Source organism: Gorilla gorilla, chromosome 3, assembly GCF_029281585.2.
Source record: "Gorilla gorilla gorilla isolate KB3781 chromosome 3, NHGRI_mGorGor1-v2.1_pri, whole genome shotgun sequence".
NCBI lineage: Eukaryota > Metazoa > Chordata > Mammalia > Primates > Hominidae > Gorilla > Gorilla gorilla.
This window is the reverse complement of record NC_073227.2, coordinates 49,670,331-49,689,410: the sequence shown is the minus strand read 5'-3', so window position 1 is coordinate 49,689,410 and position 19,080 is coordinate 49,670,331. Positions and strand designations below refer to the sequence as shown.

Sequence of the window (19,080 nt, the reverse complement as noted above, 5' to 3'; positions counted from 1 at the left end):
GTGCCTGGCTGAGCAAATGGCCTTGGCAGCTAGGGTTCCTGGTCTGCTCAAATAGAGAATCCAGCTCCAGCTTTCCATTCTGAAGTCATAAATTCAGCTATCACAGACTCTGGCAAACACCCTGGCTACAGGAATAGCAATATAAAGGATGTAATCTTCCTTTAAATTAAGTAATAGTTTACTACAGATGGGCCCAGAACATGTAGACCTAAAATAAAACATGTCCTCTTTACCTTGAGAATTGAGATTTGGCAAATGTAGTTGGTTGGCTTCAGGCATTTTGTCCAGAAATGGAAACGTCAGCGTTGCTTCGGGTTCTGGAGATTTTGGCTTTACCACCTGGACAATGGAAAACAGGTATAAACATTGCAAGAACTGTCCATTGATAAATGCACAGGCGACACAAAATTTAAGGATCCATGGCTGTTACAGAAGTCATTCAGTTCAAACATTTAACATTTAAATTTAAACATTTCATTTTTTGTTTCTTCCCTAAAACGCTTTCATCCTTCTCTACATTAATAGTCAATTTTTTATATAAATCAAACATGAGCATAAAAATGTAATGATCGCTTTTCTCCAAACCAGAAGACAATATTACATCTTTGGAATTATACATTACTCTCTTATTTTCTTATTGAACAACCACAAATTCTCTTCATGGTACCACACAAAACTGAATTTGTAATGTCAGGAGATTAGATGTTCCACATAAGATAATTAAAACAAATCTTACTCCATAAGTGCTAAACATTAAAGTAGTATTACTTTTCAATGGACATTATTCTAAAGATATTACATAACCCCCCACAAATTTATGCAAAGCACATTAAAGACAGTATACTTTGCCTGCTGACAAAGAAGCATTATTACAAACAACCACTGTTGAACAGTGCCTTAGTATCTGATGTCCTTAGGGAATTTTTGAGGCATGTTAGACTACTTGTCACTACTTGTAAATAGTTCCAAAATTACAGACTTTAAAAATTCTTATGTTTGCTTTGTAAAATAGATTTTTCTTGTTATTGCTACTTAATTTTGTTTCTCCCTAATCTGAATGACCTTTAGTAGAAACACCCTTCTTCTGATTTGTTGCTTCTGATTAGCTGATTGCTGAAAGACCAGATTACCAAACTTATTAAAACAAAAATGTCTAAAATAAGCATTGGTTGACACTGTGCATAGGTCCGAATGAGGAGCGTGGCTGTATAAATTTATGTTTTTTTCAGCTGCTCACAGGACCTTCTCTGATTCACTCTTTGGCTGGTAGCTGTGTTCCCTATAGATCAATGACCTCAGGGTGAGTGAGACCACAGAGCACTTGTTTCATCATACGTTGATCCCTAATTTGGTCCTCAGAATAAATTAATGTTAGAATTTATCCTCAGAAGGATTTATTTTTATGAATAATATATTCAACTCTAAGAGAATCTTGAAGAAAACTAATCACCTCATTCTGCATTACAGAGGTCAACGAGGTGTCCAAATGAACGTTGGTGCTACACAGCAAATGGTAAGGTCCAGCCTTCCCAAAGCTGACAACCCACCAGTCATTAACCTCACAGCATTTCCTCATAGTGGAGGCTGGCAAAAACATGTTTCAGTAATGCCTGGTTGTAAATGAAACAGTTAAGGGTCATCAGCAATGATCAAAATGACCGCTATGTAAAAAGGTAAGCCTGTAAGCATGGGTGCTTTGCTTTATAAAGGAAACACTCTCAAGAGAAATCAGGAAATAAAAGCTGTTGCAATCACAGTGGCCACCATTCGCCCTTTATCTAAGAGCTAACTGTACAGTAGGAAAGGAAGAAAAGGGAGAAATTCACATAGTCTAAGTGAGAAAAGTGTTTGATTCAAAGACCATGATTCCATTTGCTCATCAACTGGCAGGGGTTCTTATCCTGGAGTCAACAAAACAGTATTCAGGGGCTATATATATATTTGGTACCACATGGTACCAAGAATAACTTGGTAATCCTGCATATTTTATTTTACGCTTAAAAAATATTCTGAGAATAATGTTTACCAGATGACCAAAAGGCACAATGCACAAAAACACACATACGAACAAACTGAAGAACTCCTGAAAACACTTTTTTCCATAGTAGGGCAGGTGTGACTCTGGTGATCCACAGATGAACTCCAAGATGAGGTTCCACAGATGAGGTTCGCAATGACTACTTTTTACTTAGGGTATTCATTCTGCTCAAGTTATATGTTTTACTTGCAATGATACAGATTTTTCCTTTCAGTTTAGATTTAAGTGGGAAAAGCAAGTAAATCTGGAAGAGTAATAAATAATAGTAACTAGTGTGATGCTGATAAAGCGAAACCTGCAAAGGTGGGAAATTCTGCCTGCCTCCCAACGTTTGACTCCCAGTTTAGTTCCCCTTTCCAGACCTGCAGACCATTAATTATCTATAAAAATGAAGAATAGCTAGGGTCTGAAATATTGAAAACGCATCAAGGCAACAGGCATTTTAGAGGCTCTACCAAGGATACAGAATTCTCAGCTCCTAAGGCCAGGGAGTGCATCATGTTCACTGTTGACTATCCAGTACCTAGCACAGGGCCAGGCATGACATAGTAGGTGCACAGCCAATACTGGTTGAGTAAATGATGAATAAACTGGAACTACAAGTGGCAGATTTTTCACTTTAAGGTCATACCCAAATTGAGGGTTCATTCTGAAAGGTGGTACACCACTACGGATAGTCTTCCAGTTGTGCAAGTCCGTGGTTTTCCGTCTTGCTGGCCCATTAAAATTACCTGGGAGCTTTAAAAAATGCCTAGGCTCTGCCTCCAGAGATTCTAATTTATTTGGTCTGGAATGGGCTTGGATTGTTTTGTTTGTTTGTTTTTGAGATGGGGTCTAGCTGTGTCGCCCAGGTTAGAGTGCAGTGGTATAATCACAGCTCACAGCAGCCTTGACCTCTTGGGCTAAGTGATCCTCCCACCTAAGCCTCCACAGTACCTGGAACTACAGGCACTCACCACCATGCCTGGCTAACTATTATTATTATTAATATTTTTTTTTTTAAGAGATGAAGACTTTCTGGGTTGCCCAGGCTAGTCTTGAACTCCTGGGCTCAAGTGATCCTCCTGCCCTGGCCTCCCAAAGTGCTGGGATTACAGTTGTGAGCCACCACACCCAGCTAGCTTGTTATTTTTTAAATTCCCAAGAGTAATCAAGGTTGTGAACAACTGGTGTAACTGATGAATATTTTTAGACTCTGTACCTGAAAACAAATCAAACTAATGTGAATGAGACTCTAAACAAGGAAGAAACCTTAATAAAAACAAGAGTTTAAAACCTATTATATCAGAGTAATAATTTTCTAGGTTTCTTGTTATCCAAATCCAGTGGCATCAGAATTACCATTGCTAACAAATAGATGATTATTGGAGAGAGACTAGCCAGTAAGCTGACAGGTTAAAAAGCAAATAAGCAAACACACACAGCAAACTAAAACCTAACTGCAAGGCTTTAGAACTTAAATTACACTTTTCCACAAAGAATAGCCTGGCCAACATGGAGAAACCCCGTCTCTACTAAAAATATAAAAATTAGCTGGGCGTGGTGGCAGACACCTATAATCCCAGCTACTCGGGAGCATGAGGCAGGAGAATCACTTGAACCCAGGAGGTAGAAGTTGTGGTGAGCAGAGATCACGCTGCTGCACTCCAGCCTGGGCAACAAGAGCAAAACTCCATCTCACACACACACACACACACACACACACACACACACACATACACACACATGGAAAAGAAAAACTACAGATTAAAGATAGGAAAAAAGATGAGGAGAGAAATACATCTTCATTATTCACAACTGCCACAGCAGCAGCTAGCTGTAATATGGGGCCATGTTAACTTGTGGGTTTAACCGCTTTCTTCCACTCTGCACTTCACCTTTTGTGACAGCACCAACTCCACCTTTCCACTCATTTCATTTTCTGGTTTCTTCTGGTCTTTTTCTTCCGACACATCATTCTTCAGCTGGGGGCTGGAGGGAAATTCCACAAAGGCCACGGTCGGGCTGCATCGAGTCACAGTTGTTGTAAAATGCTGTGGTTCTGCAATGGAGTTACATCCAGAAACATACAGAAGGAAAAGAAAATCAAATAACTATAGGACCATTTATTCTGCAATGCCATGAAGTACATTCAGTCCATATCCTGTCCTGGCAATATAAGCTGAATGACAGTGTGCTGAGAGATATAAAGAGCCTAAGATGCTGGAATTCCCAAAGCTCTTTCATGATATTGAACAACAAGCAACATAAATCACGTCCTATAACCACGCTATGAAGAACTTAAGTTTTTAGTAAGGGTCACGGTTTACATCTGAATAACACCACATGGAACAGAATGCTGACACGAAATATATAATTATGACAGCTGGGCTAGATAAGAGAACATCTACAGGTACTTTCTATCACAGTGAATGAGCAGCAACCTGATGCTTCCTTTTTTTGTATTTCAATGCTCCATTTTAACATCAGAATTTCTTAATTGGAATGTGTTACAGATTGTGGGGTATATGTATATAATGCAATGAAAATAAAGTGTTCTCTGATACATAAAGAAGAATTAGGATCACTTTAGAAGGGGTGGAAGAGTCACTACCTAAGGGGGCATATCAAAATGTGAAGGCACAATCTAGTTTGAAAAAGTAAATGCTATTATTTTAAGTGATATTTAATTTATTTAAAAATGTTACCTAAAAATAATTTGGTAATTGACAAATTATTTTTCTCAAGTGGTAAACACTGGAGAAAGGCCTTATAAAAAATAATAATTTGGTATTGAAAGAGGGTGAGAGGTTTTACTGTTTATCAAAAGAAGAAAAGTGTTAAACATATTGATAAGGCTGCAAAAAAATATTGAGGAACGAGACTTTCGGGAACAGGGTCTTCTTCCTAAAACAACGAATACAGTATATTATACTCACTGTCCAGATTCATGGCACTATTTTATTCACTTTTAACTATATGTGAGCTTTACCATTTCAAAATTTTAAAACCATTTTAAAATTTCAAAAACATGTTTTTGACCTCTCGCTTATCTATTGTTGTTACTGTGTGTCAAAATCTTACCCTCAATTTTTAGCATGATTTATATGGGAGAACACAATATTCTTTATGATTATAGGGATAAATATTTTAAAAAACAAAATAAAACTGGGTAGCTTTAAGAAAAAGCATGGGCTCCTATTTTCACAGCAACATTAACCATACGGGCAGAACTTCCCCAGGAAGCCTCTAGGTGGCAGCACAACCGCGCCACTCCTAGAGTCTAATTACTACTTTTCTGTGGCTCAGTAGGAAAAATTCTTGACTATTTCCATTACATCTTAAACAGTTACCATGATTTGCCTTAAAACTAGTCTCTTATGAAACAAACCTGATGAGGCAAGTTCTATATTCCCTTTTCTTGGTTTTCCACCATCATTCTTGTCCTCTTGACTATTCGGTTCCGTTTTCTCAGTGGTTGCCTGAAAAAGAGATTTTTTTTCCCCCTTGAATAAATGATTCCTTTAAAGGTTCTAAAAATTACTTTTTAAGCAGTAATTTTTAGGTCAACAAAGTGGTTTGGCCATACGAATTCCCTCTTCTACTTCCCAGGCAGCTTCATGGCGAGAGCCTGGATTGGTTGGAAGGAGACATTCTATGAAGAACAGGACACCCATGCGGTTCACCATCTCCCCAAACCTCCTATGACTGCCTTGGACGCACATCCCACATTTTCTTTTCTTTCACCACCAAAAGTTCAAAATCATGGCTATCACCTACTTGTTCTTGAATGCCTTTCAAGCTGGCTTAGGGTCATAACACCAGTGAAGTCTTTTTGTGGTTCTTTAAAGGTTACAATTAACTTCTCAGTGGCCTGTCTTGGCATAGCTGCCTGTGGCCCTTACCATTGTGGATTTTAGTCTGCAGTTCTCATCCTTCCTGGGCTCCCAATGAATCTCTATTACTGGAGTTCTAATTCATTCTCTCCTTTTCCCTCTCCTCCACACTTTCAGACTACTCTTTTCTCACTGGTTCTTACTCCTTTTCATCAAAATATGGGTCATTCTGAAAGATTTCAACTGGACCCTGTTTTCCTCCACCTGTGCTGAATTACCCTCAAATATATCAATTATTCCCATGGATTCACCATTACATTCTCTGTGTATAACTCGTATTTTCATCTCCAGCTGTGAGAGTCCATCAGAGCTTCGGTTTCACCTCTAGGGTCAATGGCCTCCTCCAAATTTGACAATTTCTGTTTATGGCCGCAGTTCTTCCCATCACATAAACTTTCAAGTGATCTTTGACTCATACCTCATGAATATTCATCATTTGCCAAGTCCTTCTAAGTTTCTAACATACTAGTTTTCATATCAATCATTTCCTTTCTGTTTCTATGGCTGGGACTCCAGGTTTGCCTTTCTTCCTTGTTCTCCACTAAGAAGTCTCTGTTATTTGAACCTCACTGTCCAATCCACTTGGTACATCACTGTCATGTTCATCTCCATGGCACCTCCAGTAATTACTCTAATGCTTGTGTTCCTCTCTCTCAGTAGTACTTCAATTGTGTCAGTTTTATGCTTGATGGAATTTATAATAGTAAAAAAAATTGAAACAACTTAAATATCCAATAATTGGGGAATGATTGAATGAATTACTGCATGTCCATAAAGGCAATATAATCATGAAAAAATAAGATGTTGAATAATAGTTAATGATATGTGAAAATACTAATGATAGGAAATGTAAACTGCATACATAGTTTGATGTTTACATGTATATGATTATATACATGCCTATACATAAACATATAGAAAAAAAGATAGTAAGAAAATACAAAAATGTTAATTGTGATTATTTTTAATGTGCTTAAATTTTGGGTGACTTTTCCTTCTCTTTACATACATTTTATATACTCCAAAACGTTCTATAATGACTATGTATTACTTCTGTAATTGGAAAACAAAATCAATGTAATTTTACATTGTCTTTCACTGGGAGCCAATTGACTCTAGAATGAAGTCCAAAATTATCCTGCTATTACAATATTTACTTAGTAAAAATAAATAAAATGTTAAATTAAATACTAGCTAGATTATATTTTGATAATTAAAGAGAGCAAGTTAATGACTATTGCATTTTTTGGTAGAAGTTTCTTGTAAAAAGCTAAAGTTAAATTTTAAAGTGTGTATGAAATATTGCATAAATTTTAAAAGGTTTTAAGATAAAGGCTAAAGTTGGTTTCAGAAAAGGCATTATTAACTCATAAAATATCCCCATGGGTTCTCGAGAACTATGAATTTATTCGTCTCTCATAAGTATATATATTTTATCCATAAATCAAATTTTGCCTCTCAAAATGAAAGGTATTTAAAGTTAATGCATTGGTGGGAACCATCACTGAATTCTTTAAAAACAAAGAAATTTCAAACAACAAAACTTTCAAGTTTCTAAAAGGTTTTACAATAGCATCTAGTGGCAAAAATGTGATTTTTCTTTGGAGGATGGAGTAGTTTTGAAATCCTCATAATTAGATGGGCATTTTCTAATGACGGATAGTCATGTATCAATTCTGGAAGAACATAATATTAAGTTAAAATGCACTTTTAAAACCCTAGGCAGGAAATATGCATCACCTTGGATTTTGTAATATTTTAACATATCAATAAGTCTGAGTTGAATCCCTGCAAGAGACTTAAATGAGTGAAAATAGTCAACTGGTCTGTTTTGTTATATTTAGGTTATGGTACATGTGTGTGTTTACATTGTTTGCTATATGAACCTCCAACATGGTAGTAGGATTTGAAGATCAACCAGTTTAGCATTGCAAAAGAATAAGTTGGGTTTTATAATTTAAAGTGCTGTCTTGCACATGTAGAAATATTAATACATGTTGGTATTTTTGTTTTATGATGTCTATATAGAAAATACTGGCAGAAATACTGATTTTTAGCTTCCCCTTCCCCACAAATGGATTACATTATAGAAAACTATGTGAGACTGGGAAACAAATTTGCAGTTAAATATTGATGAATGAGCCTCTTGAGAACACTGGTGTTTCCAAATACTATAAACAAAATAAATAACTACATAACAGGGCCAAAGCTTCACCAGACCAAAAATGAACAAAGAAATGAACATATTTTATTAAATCTAAAATGCCATCAATTTTAAGTTGTATGACTTTAGGTACTACTAAGAAAGAAAACACGCCATCTGTTAAATATGATGCACTTTTGATTATAAGACAGATCCTGATTTAGAGATGTTAAAATGTGAAAAGAGTGCCGCTTAGAATCAATGAAATAAGATAATTCATGAAGCCCTTTAGACCTAATGTGTGATGCAAAGGGGACGGGGTGCTCAAGCACTAACTACTTTACTAAGGCTTATTGTACCAGCATACCACATTCCAGCAATGTTTTACCACTTATGTATGCTGGAGAACTTCTGCTTTCAAGAATTCTCACATTTCTCAAGACATTTCTCTATGGCTCAGCACTCAAATACTAAACTCCAGATAACTTACCTTAAAAGGTGCTTTAAAGGTTACAACCTGACATTTGATACGGTAAATTGATAGTAGCAACAGCAGAAACTGCAATCAATATTTACTGCACTTGCCACGTGTCAGTGTTGTTGGGCCCTTAATAAGAATCATCTCACATAATTCTCAGAGCAAGCTTAGGAGGTAGGTACCAACATGATTCCCTTTATACAAGTGAAGAAACTGAGGCCCGGGAGGTTAAGCAACTTACCGAGGGTCATACTGCTAGAAGGCAGGGGAGGTGGGAACCCTGCCTGTACTGGTGACCTCAATGTTCCACCATCTGGGCTTGGAGTCACACCCACTCCAAGCTGTCCTCCAGTATTTAGAGGTTTTGATACATGAGAGGCAATCTATCACCTAAGAGTCTTGTTTATTGCTGAAGTGATTCAAACTGCTTTTTCCATTCCCTTTCTTTCCTCTACCTCCCACTCATTTATTCTGCAAAAGATTAGAACTCTCCTGGAATCTCTCCCCTTCCTAGGGCTCCTGGGGACCCAACTGCCCCCAGCCATCAGCTCATCTCGGGGATTTCTGTTCAGTCCACGTTCTGAGGAATTAGGGGCCAGATACATACGTAATCCTTGTTAAGTAAATAAATATTATGCACTTATTTATGGAATGTATACTCTCAGGCTTAGTTTAAATGTATGCTAGTCATCAAAATCTGGCTACTGCTAGCAAAATATTCAGATAAAGTAAGAGAAAAAGCAAGCAATTTGAATAACAGGAACCCATTTAAAAATATACACACTGAGAAAAAGAAGGATATACACTTTCTAAAAATCTTAGCATTAATTTCAGAGTGGCTGAGTAATAGGTAGTTGATGTTTTCTCCAGTTTTCTGTATTCTGCAATGTATATAGGCTATCTGTTATCAAGGGAAATCCCCAAAGCCAGGTTAATTAACTTATGTCTGGATACTCCATCCTGGAGGCTTATTACTTTTGTACTCACATCATTACTTCAAAGGAAATGAGTTCAAAGTTGGCAGGGATACACTCAGGGGTTTGCTTCAAACAAACCCGCCTTGATGGAAAAATGTGTTTTCTGACCTGTATTTTTCTTTGGTTACAGCTCAACAGAGGAGAGCCCTTCCCTTCTCCAACTGGTAACACTTTCTCAAGAATGAAAACAAGTAAATAAAAACAGATCCCTGGACGTGAATGAATGAGAGCACAGAAAGGTTGCATGGGACTCAGCCAGGAGCTGGCTTCCCCTTAACTGAGAATGCGATCCAAACTGCCCGGGTGCCAGACTCAGCCCTGGGGCCTCAGGTGGGAGGTGGCAGTTTCCTGGCTTGAGAGAGACATGGTCTAGCCCAAAGCCTACCTGGCATCTGGCTGCTCATTTTAACTAGAATCTTGGTGGTGGACTGGCCCAGAGAACGACATTGGAAGATGTACTAGACATGTGAAGCAGGAGGGCAAGCACCCTCCTGAGACTGAGGGTCTGGGTGCTGGGCCTGTTTCTCGCATGGAGTTGCTGGTGAGCTCGGACTGATCATTTAACCTCTATGGGCTGGAACAAGTGATGTCCAACGTCCTTTCCCGAGCAACGGTTCTGTGACTCTGAGCGATTTCCTGGCTCTCGTCTTGGACAACTTATCTGGACACAAGCCTGGAAAATCAGTCTATTTATGCTCTGGCACTGCGGTGCCAGACCCAGGTGCCACATATGCTGTGCATGGGTTTCTCTTTTCACTTTTATACCTCCAAATATCTACTGCCACTGGAAGACAGGGAATCTATATGGAGAATCAGGCTCTCCATGTCTTAAACTTTTTTTTGTACTAAACTTTTCAAATTAAAAACAAAATGAGGTTTTGACCCAGGTAACTGGATAGATAGGCCAGGTTAATTTTTTATTTTCCCTGATGTATGCTTTCAGGAAATCTGTAAATGCATCTTTATCTTTATCTAAATATCTTTAATGACTTTTACAAATCATTAAATCTAGCAATCTTACAACTACTTCTAGATGGAGAAAACCAGTTTCTCAAGAAATGTTTATTGACATTTGCCATCTAAAAGGAATTTGCAGTTGGTCTCAGTTATAAGAAAAACGGCACCTACTCAAATGCCTTCACCCTGTTCTCACTGCAAAATGCAATGTTTCAAGAAAGATCCGATTGTCTGTTTTCCTGGATCAGAAAACATAAGTACTGAATTTTCAAGAGGAAGACCTAGAGCTTTTTCAAAATGGGAAAAACAGACCTACCTTGTGACTCAGTTTGAGAAAAGCAGATGAAGTAGTTTAGATACCCAATAGGTGAGTGTGGCCCTTAGTCAATGAGGGAAAATTGCCACGAACCTGGTGGGATGGTGCTGACTGGGAGGGAGAGCATGGGCTACGTCACTTGAGATGAGCTGGTGAGAGAGATCTGATGAACAGGCACGGAAGGGAGTGACACAGGGGTCGATGGGTGGGAGTCTTAGGAGTTTAGGTGGCAGGAGGGGGCCAGAACTGGAAAGGAGGGAACAAAAGGAGAGGCAAAAAGAGCGGCAGGAAGGGCCAGGCATGGTGGCTCATGCCTGTAATCCCAGCACTTAGGGAGGAAGAGGTGAGAGTATCACTTGAGCCCCGGAGAATTGCTAGAGACCTGCTTGGGTGATATAGTGAGACCCCATTCTCTACAAAAGGGGGGAAAAAAGACAAAAAAAAAGAGCTGCAGGAAGAATCATGTAAGTGTCTGCAAGGACAACTGTCTTCTAGAAAAAGCTGTCCACATCTGTATGTTTTTTAGAGAATTACAATTGGAACAACAAGTTGAGTTAGAAGATTAAAAGCAATTCATCTCATTTGTATGAAATTCACGTCTGTTCAAGATGGTAATTTTGACCAACTTACTTTAATCCAAAAAACTTCATACTGATTGCCTTTTTGGGCCTCTGAAAAATGTATTAAATATTATAACTTCCTTACTCCCACTTGTTGCATGACAATATTAAAGATAGCTGAGTGGCACCTGTGGTCTCTGAGTCACCCTGACAGTGTGCTAAGTGCTCTACAGACATGAATTCTCACAATAACCATCTGATGTCTATGCTATTATTATACTTCTTTTTAAATATAAATTGAGGCTTAGACAGTTTGAAGTTCAGGTGGAGTCTGACCTTTGATCTAGTGTATGAAGTATTTTTTGGTTATTTTCGAAAAGGGTCATTTTGGTGCCATTGAGGAAAGAAGAGCTTCAGATACAAATATAACTGACAGTGAATCAAGACAACACTGGAATAGCTTTGGGGGAGACATACATAAAAATATCTTTCTGTAGGCCACTAAACATAGGATATATTAGCCCTCAGATGAGAAGACCTTCTAAATTCTTTTACAGTCCTATATTCTAGGAGTCTGCTTGTGTGCTATAACATGATTTGCTTACAGAAGCCAATATTTTTAAATGAAAAAAAAGTGTGAGGTTTCCACTGGGCCTTTAACAGAGATGCTGAAATGAACAAAACCCCTGAAATATCTCAGGGATAACTGGGGGCAAAGGGATGGGGTGGCCACAGGAGGACCTGATCCCTCTGCCTAGAATATACAGCACCCTCATCACCTCTTATCCTTCTTGGGGTCCTCTGGTGGGCTCCTCACCACTGTCCATGCCTTTGATTCTGCCCTTCCTGGTGTGTAGAATAGCCCCTCCTCCACTTCAATACAAATCCCACACTTACTGTCAAGTTTCAAAATCCACATCCCACACAAAACCTTCCCAGACTAAACTCAGCCTACGAGGATCTTGCCTGTTCTTTGCAATTGTATATTCCTCTGGTTTTCTTACTCTACCATCTAGTACAGACGTTCCATGACTTACAAGGTTACATTCTGATAAACCCATTGTAAATTGAAAACATCGTTAAGTCAAAGATGTACTGAATACACCCAACTTACCAAACATCATAGTTTAGCCTAACCTACCTTAAACATACTCAGAACGCTTACATTCGCGGTTGGGCAAAATCATCTGGAGATTCAGTGCACTACAGAGTATCGGTTGTTTACCCTCGTGATCTCGTGGCTGACTGGGAGCTGCGGCTCACTCACAACCATGCCCAGCATCATGAGAGTGTCCTACTGCATATTACTAGCCCAGGAAAAGATCAAAATTCAAAATTCGAAGCACAGTTGCTATTTAACATATATTGCCTTTGCACAATCATAGGATTGAAAAATGGTAAGGTGAACCATCCTAAGTCATGAGTCCCTCTGTATTTAATTCTACGTTGTTCTATATACTTTTCTAGTGGCTTTATGAACATTTTTTTCCTAGCAAGTTTAGAAGTTTATTCTTCTATTTCAAAAAACAGGTAATAGGGTAGGACCTTAATTCATATTTACCAATTAACATGTGCCCATCTGCAAGGTAACTGCTCTCACAATCTTATTACCATAAAGGTGATTCAACTGAAGATGACTGGGAATTATCTGGCATGAGGAGGTACAGACAAAGCATTTTTTTTAAATTCCTAACTTAATTTAGGACCTAGTTCTAAAGTAAGAGAGTGACAGTCCCAAGAGTTTCAAATGAGAAAGATGAGGTAGAAGGAAACCAAAGAGATGATATGATGTCATCCATAGTGCCCATCCCGGGCCCAGATGCTGACGCTCCACACGCAATCCCTTCCCCCAGCAGGTCTCGGGCCGCCCTTCTCTGTTGTTCTCCCTCCATTCCTGAATTCATGCTCCTGCCTACTGCCGCTGCTGTGCCCTTTGAACAGTTCTAGCTCACCCTAAAGGAATTGTGACATTTTAGTGGTGGGTGAAGCTACTCCTCTGTAGAGAGTGTATCTGTTGGGAATGCAGTTTTTGGAAGAAAGACACTATTTAAAAAGAAGAACACTAATCTTTTGACAGCCCCACAGAATCAGGCAAGTGAATTAGAAACAGAAAATGAAGTCCAAGCTGGTGTCAGTCTCTGGGAGGCCCTGAAGTGCAGCCTCCTGTTCTAAGCTGGCCACCATATTTTGCCATAACCAATTAATTCCTTTTTTTTTTTTTTTAACAGGAGTATACTGGCTGTAACACAGTCAAGAAATGCTTTGCTTGGAATCATGCACAAAGAAGTAAAATGGGGAGTAGGTTTACTGGAGAAGTGATTCTTTTAAAATGACTCTTGGGATAACACACTCTGAATGGAAAACTTGTGGTATCCTAAGTTGCATGTGAGTATGATGAGTATTTTAGTAATGAGCCACAGTCCTATGTAGTACAGCTAACAACTTAGCTTATAGTCTGACAGATATATACAGAGATTTTCCGACACAGAAAGTAATGCAATACCCCCTGCCATAGTTGATTTAAAAGCCTAAAGTACTATAGACAGGGCCCATAAATACTACTACCTGTTCAGAAACATTAGGGTTCACTGACCTAGAAATTACTCTGAACTAGGCAATTTCTCCAAGGAAGAAATACACAAAAGGAAAAGACTCCCAGGCTTTTCTGAGTTTAGACCTGCATCCTTAGGCAACCAGGATCAGGCTGGTTTCTAGGAAGAAAGTCCTGAAGGCCATCCTTCTCCATGTGATCATGTATAAACTTTTGAAATAGCACAGTTTCTTTCAGATCGTGTAATTTTGCTTCTCTAATAAAACAAGATACTTTGGGGGATATGTAATCAATGTGAAATCTTTTTAATGAAGGGAATTTAGAAAATGATCATCATGAAAAATGGCAAAAGAGAAATAAGAACAGAATTATTAATTGTCCCTGAAAAGCAATGCCACCCCTATGTCTAATTAATTTGGGGGGCTTCTAGTTTAATTTTAACAGCATAAGTTAATGTTTACTCTATCAGTTAAGTTCTCACACTGCTAGCAGAACTCAATATTCTGTCTCGTGATCATCTGCAAGAAATCTCTAGCAGAGGTAAGACGTATGCAAATGACAAGTAAAATGGAAGTCCAGGAAGTCCAAGTTCAGGAGAGACTCCGCAGTGGCCTGGATCACAAAACTCTGCTCCTAGAGACTAGGAAACATGTTACCATGGTGAGAAAATGATTTTGGTCTACTCCCATTTGAATCTCTTTCACAGAGCACTTGGGTACTGCGTGGAAGAATTATATCTTCTCAACTCCTCTGAAAAAAACATAATTTTAGTCTTCAAAAGACTAATCATAAAGGAAAAAAATAATGATATCCAGCCTTCTAGGTGGGTTTTAGCTAGCTGGGTCACACAACGCTCAGCTCCCTTGGTGCCGGAAGAAGTTTCCTTTCACACCAAACCTTTCTAGGTCCTGGGGGAAAATATCTTGACAGTTTTTCCCTTCTTGTAACTATAATATAAACCCAAATGCTATAAATTAGAACAGCAGAAACTCAGCCTCTGGTGAGGACAAATGAGGTTGAACAGAGTCCAGCCCGTACCCCGAAAGCAGGGCTGCATCTGTGTAGTGACAGTTTTGGTTAGATTAGTGAAACCAGCATGAGTCTTTCTGGTGAGAGATGGAAGAAAGTGTAATTTTCCCAATGATGTTTTCCACTCCAAAGAAACAAATATCATGTTATTTTGAGTTCACTTTTCTGCAGTACCTGAATTAGCATACATTTTTTAGCTTTGCCATTCAATAGTACTCTGATGCTTTACATTACTTTCAGCTTTTAAATGAATTTTTGTTTCTTTAACTAATAAGAAAAAGGCCCTTTTATATATACATCGCCGGGGATGGAAAGCTAGATTCTGATAGCACCAGTTATTTTCAAATGGCATTAACAAGTCTAATGAGGTCCTAAATAAACAGGGGGAAAAAAGGTATTTTAAAGATTTACTTATTCTTCTATAACACTGGACACCAATAGTGAGACAAGAAAAAGTAATTTCTGGCTCATAAATTGTAATACCTTCAATTATACCAATGATACAGGTTGAATTGTGTCTCCCAAAATTCATATTATTGAAGTCCTAACCCTTACTACTCAGAAAGTGACCTTTGGAAATAGGGCTGCTGCAGATGTGATTAGTTAAGATGAGGTCACACAGGAGGAGGATGGACCTACTCAGTATGACTGGTGTTCTTCTAAAAAGGGGAAATTAGGCTGAGTGTGGTAGCTCATGCCTGTAATCCCAGCACTTTTGGGAGGCTGAGGTGGGTGGATCACTTGAGGTCAGGAGCTCAAGACCAGCCTGGCCAACATGGTGAAACCTGTCTCTACTAAAAATACAAAATCAGCTGGGTGCACTTGTGCATGCCTGTAGTCCCAGTTACTTGGGAGGATGAGGCAGGAGAATTGCTTGAAGCCTGGAGGCAGAGGTTGCAGTGAGCCAAGATCGCGCCATTACACTCCAGCCTAGGCAAAAAGAGCGAATTTCCATCTCGAAAAATAAAATAAAATAAAATAGGGAAATCTGAATACAGACACATCCACAGGGAGAACACCAGTGAAGACAAAGACAGAGAGGGGGATGACACATCCATAAGCCTAGGAACATCAAGATTGCCAGCAGCCACCAGAGGCTAGGAGAGACACCTGGAACAGATGCTCTCTCATGACCAATGGAGGGAGCCAACCCTGCCAACACCTTGGTTTTGGACTTCTAGCTACCAGGACTGTGAGACAGTTTCTGTTGTTTAAGCCACTGAGTTTGTGGTACTTACAGCAGCCCTAGCAAACTAATACGCCAACATAGAAAGAAATGGTCATTATCATGACCTACTTATTTTTAAAAACAGATTCTTTCACCATGGAATTATCCCAAAGGGAGGCGGGGAAATGTTTGGTTCTTACTGCGAGCTCTTGGGGAACAGAGTTTGGCTTCTTTATGTTGATCTCGATGCTACCGTTGTCTTGTTTCAGCTCCAGTGGAGACCCGTGCACTCTGGCCACACCTTCAAACATCTGGGATTTGGTTAAGGAGTGGGCAGGTGCCACCGTGGGACACTCTCTTTCCTTCTCCTCCTCTCTATGAACCGTCTCTCCATTCACACTGACTTTCCCATCTACCTATAAAAGCCAGAATGAACAAAAAACATGCTATATATACCCCAATCAAAGACTGTAACAAAACGACACGTTCAGAATTACCTCAAAAGATGATCATTTAATAACCAGAGTCCAATCAAGGAAGAGGTCTCTTAAATGTTCTGATGGGATCTATGAGTTAGGGCTTCTATAAATGCTATCTTTGAGGGCCTCCTTAAAAGGTAGTTGGCCTGCTTGGGCCACTTCACTTTAGATTCCATTTCATGTTCACCTCATTTATGGTCTGCTTTTATTTTAAAGTACAGAAAACCGAAGAATCTTAAGTACAAACACATGCCACATATTGGGGTTCCAATACTGTTTCACTTCAGTTCTGATCTATTCCACAATCTTGACTGTTTTTCTGGCTAGCATATAAATGAGGCGGAACTTACCACAGATCAGGAATATTTTACAGCTTATCCCATGGTGGTAGCAGGGGCAACAGATACTTTTTTTGAAGCTAAGGCAGAGGGCAAGGGATCTGAGACTATGCTCTGTTACAGTGAATCTTTATTTCTAGTTACTTTTATAACCTCTATTTTTTAAAGAAAAAAAGACCATGCACATTAAAATATTTTTGTTTTGCACTCACATCGAGGGGAGGCAGTTGGAGCAAGAAAGGGAAACCAGAGAGGGCGGTTAGCCTGGCTTACTGAAAGGCATCTGGAAATCTCGGTCTTGAAATTTGAGGCAGAAAGTAGAGTGGTTTTGAGAGGGAGCTGTGCAGTTAGGTGACCTGATTGAAACCTGGCTCTACCATTTAACAGGCGTGGAATCTTCAACAGGTTTCCTATTCTCTGTGTCTGATGCAAAATTTAAAGTAACAGTATCTTCCTCATAGTGCTGTTATGGAGATTTTATGGATTATCAAATGAACAGAATTTAGAACAGTACCTGACACATTTTAAGTGCTTAACTATTAGCCATTATTATCATTAGGCCTCTTATTTATTTACTTATTTATTTATTTTTTGAGACAGAGTCTCACTCTGTCACCCAGGCTAGAGTGGAGTGGTGTAATCTCAGCTCACTGCAGCCTCCACCTTCCTGGTTCAAGCAATTCTCGTGCCTCAGCCTCCCAAGTAGATGGGATTACAGGCGTATGCCAACATGCCTGGTTAATTTTTGTATTTTTAGTAGAGACAGGGTTTCATCATGTTGTCCAGACTGGTCTCGAACTCCTGGTCTCAAGTGATCTGCCTGCCTCGGCCTCCCAAAGTGCTGGCATTACAGGTGTGAGCCACCTCGCCCAGCCTCATTAGGCCTTTTAAAATCTTTTAAAAGAAATAATGGAAGGCTGGATATTATAGTTTATTTACCTTAAGCCACTGGTCTTTTTACTCTATTATTTGTTACCCATAAAAAGAAATTTAAATCACAACTCAGCACACACACACACACACACATAAATATAACTGAAACAGAAGTTGCCCCAAGCAATTTTGCCTTCATTGTGTGACACACTATGTTTTTTTATTATATTCTATTCTAGTTCTTTTTTTTTTATCTTGGCTTCAAACCACTAAACTGATTTTATAACCTAGCAACGGGTGGTAACTCTCAGTTTGAAAAACACTGCCTTAAACTATTTCTCTTGATCTTCCTTTATTCTTAATTCTGTTGTACTGGAAAAACAACGGGGCCTGTATTCCCTGCCCTGCCCTCCAAGAAGACACACACGCACACACACACATACACACACACACACCCCTACCCCTTAGCTTCTGTCCTAGCATTATTAGCTGGTAACAACGGTCTGATTTGCATGTTACTTTGACCTTTGACCAAAGTTGCTGTCCATGCACTCAGTAATGGAACTGTAGGCCATCAGTAGAAATACTAGCCAGTGACGCCTACAATGAGGCAGGGGATCCCCACTAGTGAGTGGTGAGGAGTAATCTCCAGCTCTAAGAGGGCCTCTGCTCAAATTCTCTAATAACCCCCTCCATGGAAGTGCTTCCTGAGGCCGCCATACCACCTTGCTCCACTTTGCCGCCATGGTGAAGAAGAGAGTTTTCTCAGAGCTGAAGTTCTGCCATAAAATCATTTATGCTAATCCTTCTGTTTAAATGATCACTTTGCACTATTTAGATAAAGGAGGGAAAGTGGACATCTAGAATGTATGATCAGATGCCTTGGAAATCCAGTTAAATAAATGTATTCTCTATCCTATTCTGGGCCACCTCAACATAGAATCTTCCTTCAGGAAATACCATAGCCATTCATTATCATAGGCCCTAGGTGAAGGAAAGCTTCTGAAACACTTAGGTGGACCACTGAGCACACATGAGCATGTGTGTGTCTATCTGTGTGTGTGTGAGTCCATATGATTAGTAGCTCATCTTCTCAGGAAAAATTCACTTATTTATTTAAGGAGCACTTGCTGAGTGCCTACTCTGTCCTGGGCACCTGTGCCAGGCTCTCAGGATGAAGCCATGAATGACAGAGACATGGCCCCTGCCCTTATAAGGGGACAAACAGCTCAATGTGATCCAGATGAGACAGTCTGGACATTTTTGTTTTATCAAAGCCTAAGATAGAGATTTTTGAG

At 39.3% G+C, this 19,080-nt stretch overlaps 1 protein-coding gene across 14 annotated transcripts in view; it reads right to left on the bottom strand.

Moving 5' to 3' along the window:
* Positions 1–19,080, bottom strand: part of LIMCH1 (LIM and calponin homology domains 1) — a 339,607-nt gene that overhangs the window by 33,188 nt on the left and 287,339 nt on the right. For all 14 annotated transcript variants that reach the window (XM_019025483.4, XM_055385614.2, XM_055385618.2 and 11 more), the window contains 4 exons: positions 16,293–16,508; positions 5,409–5,499; positions 3,916–4,079; positions 234–339 (listed from right to left, as the gene is read on the bottom strand). In XM_019025483.4, coding sequence (XP_018881028.4) covers positions 234–339; positions 3,916–4,079; positions 5,409–5,499; positions 16,293–16,508 — 577 coding nt within the window. The remainder of the gene's footprint in view (positions 1–233; positions 340–3,915; positions 4,080–5,408; positions 5,500–16,292; positions 16,509–19,080) is intronic.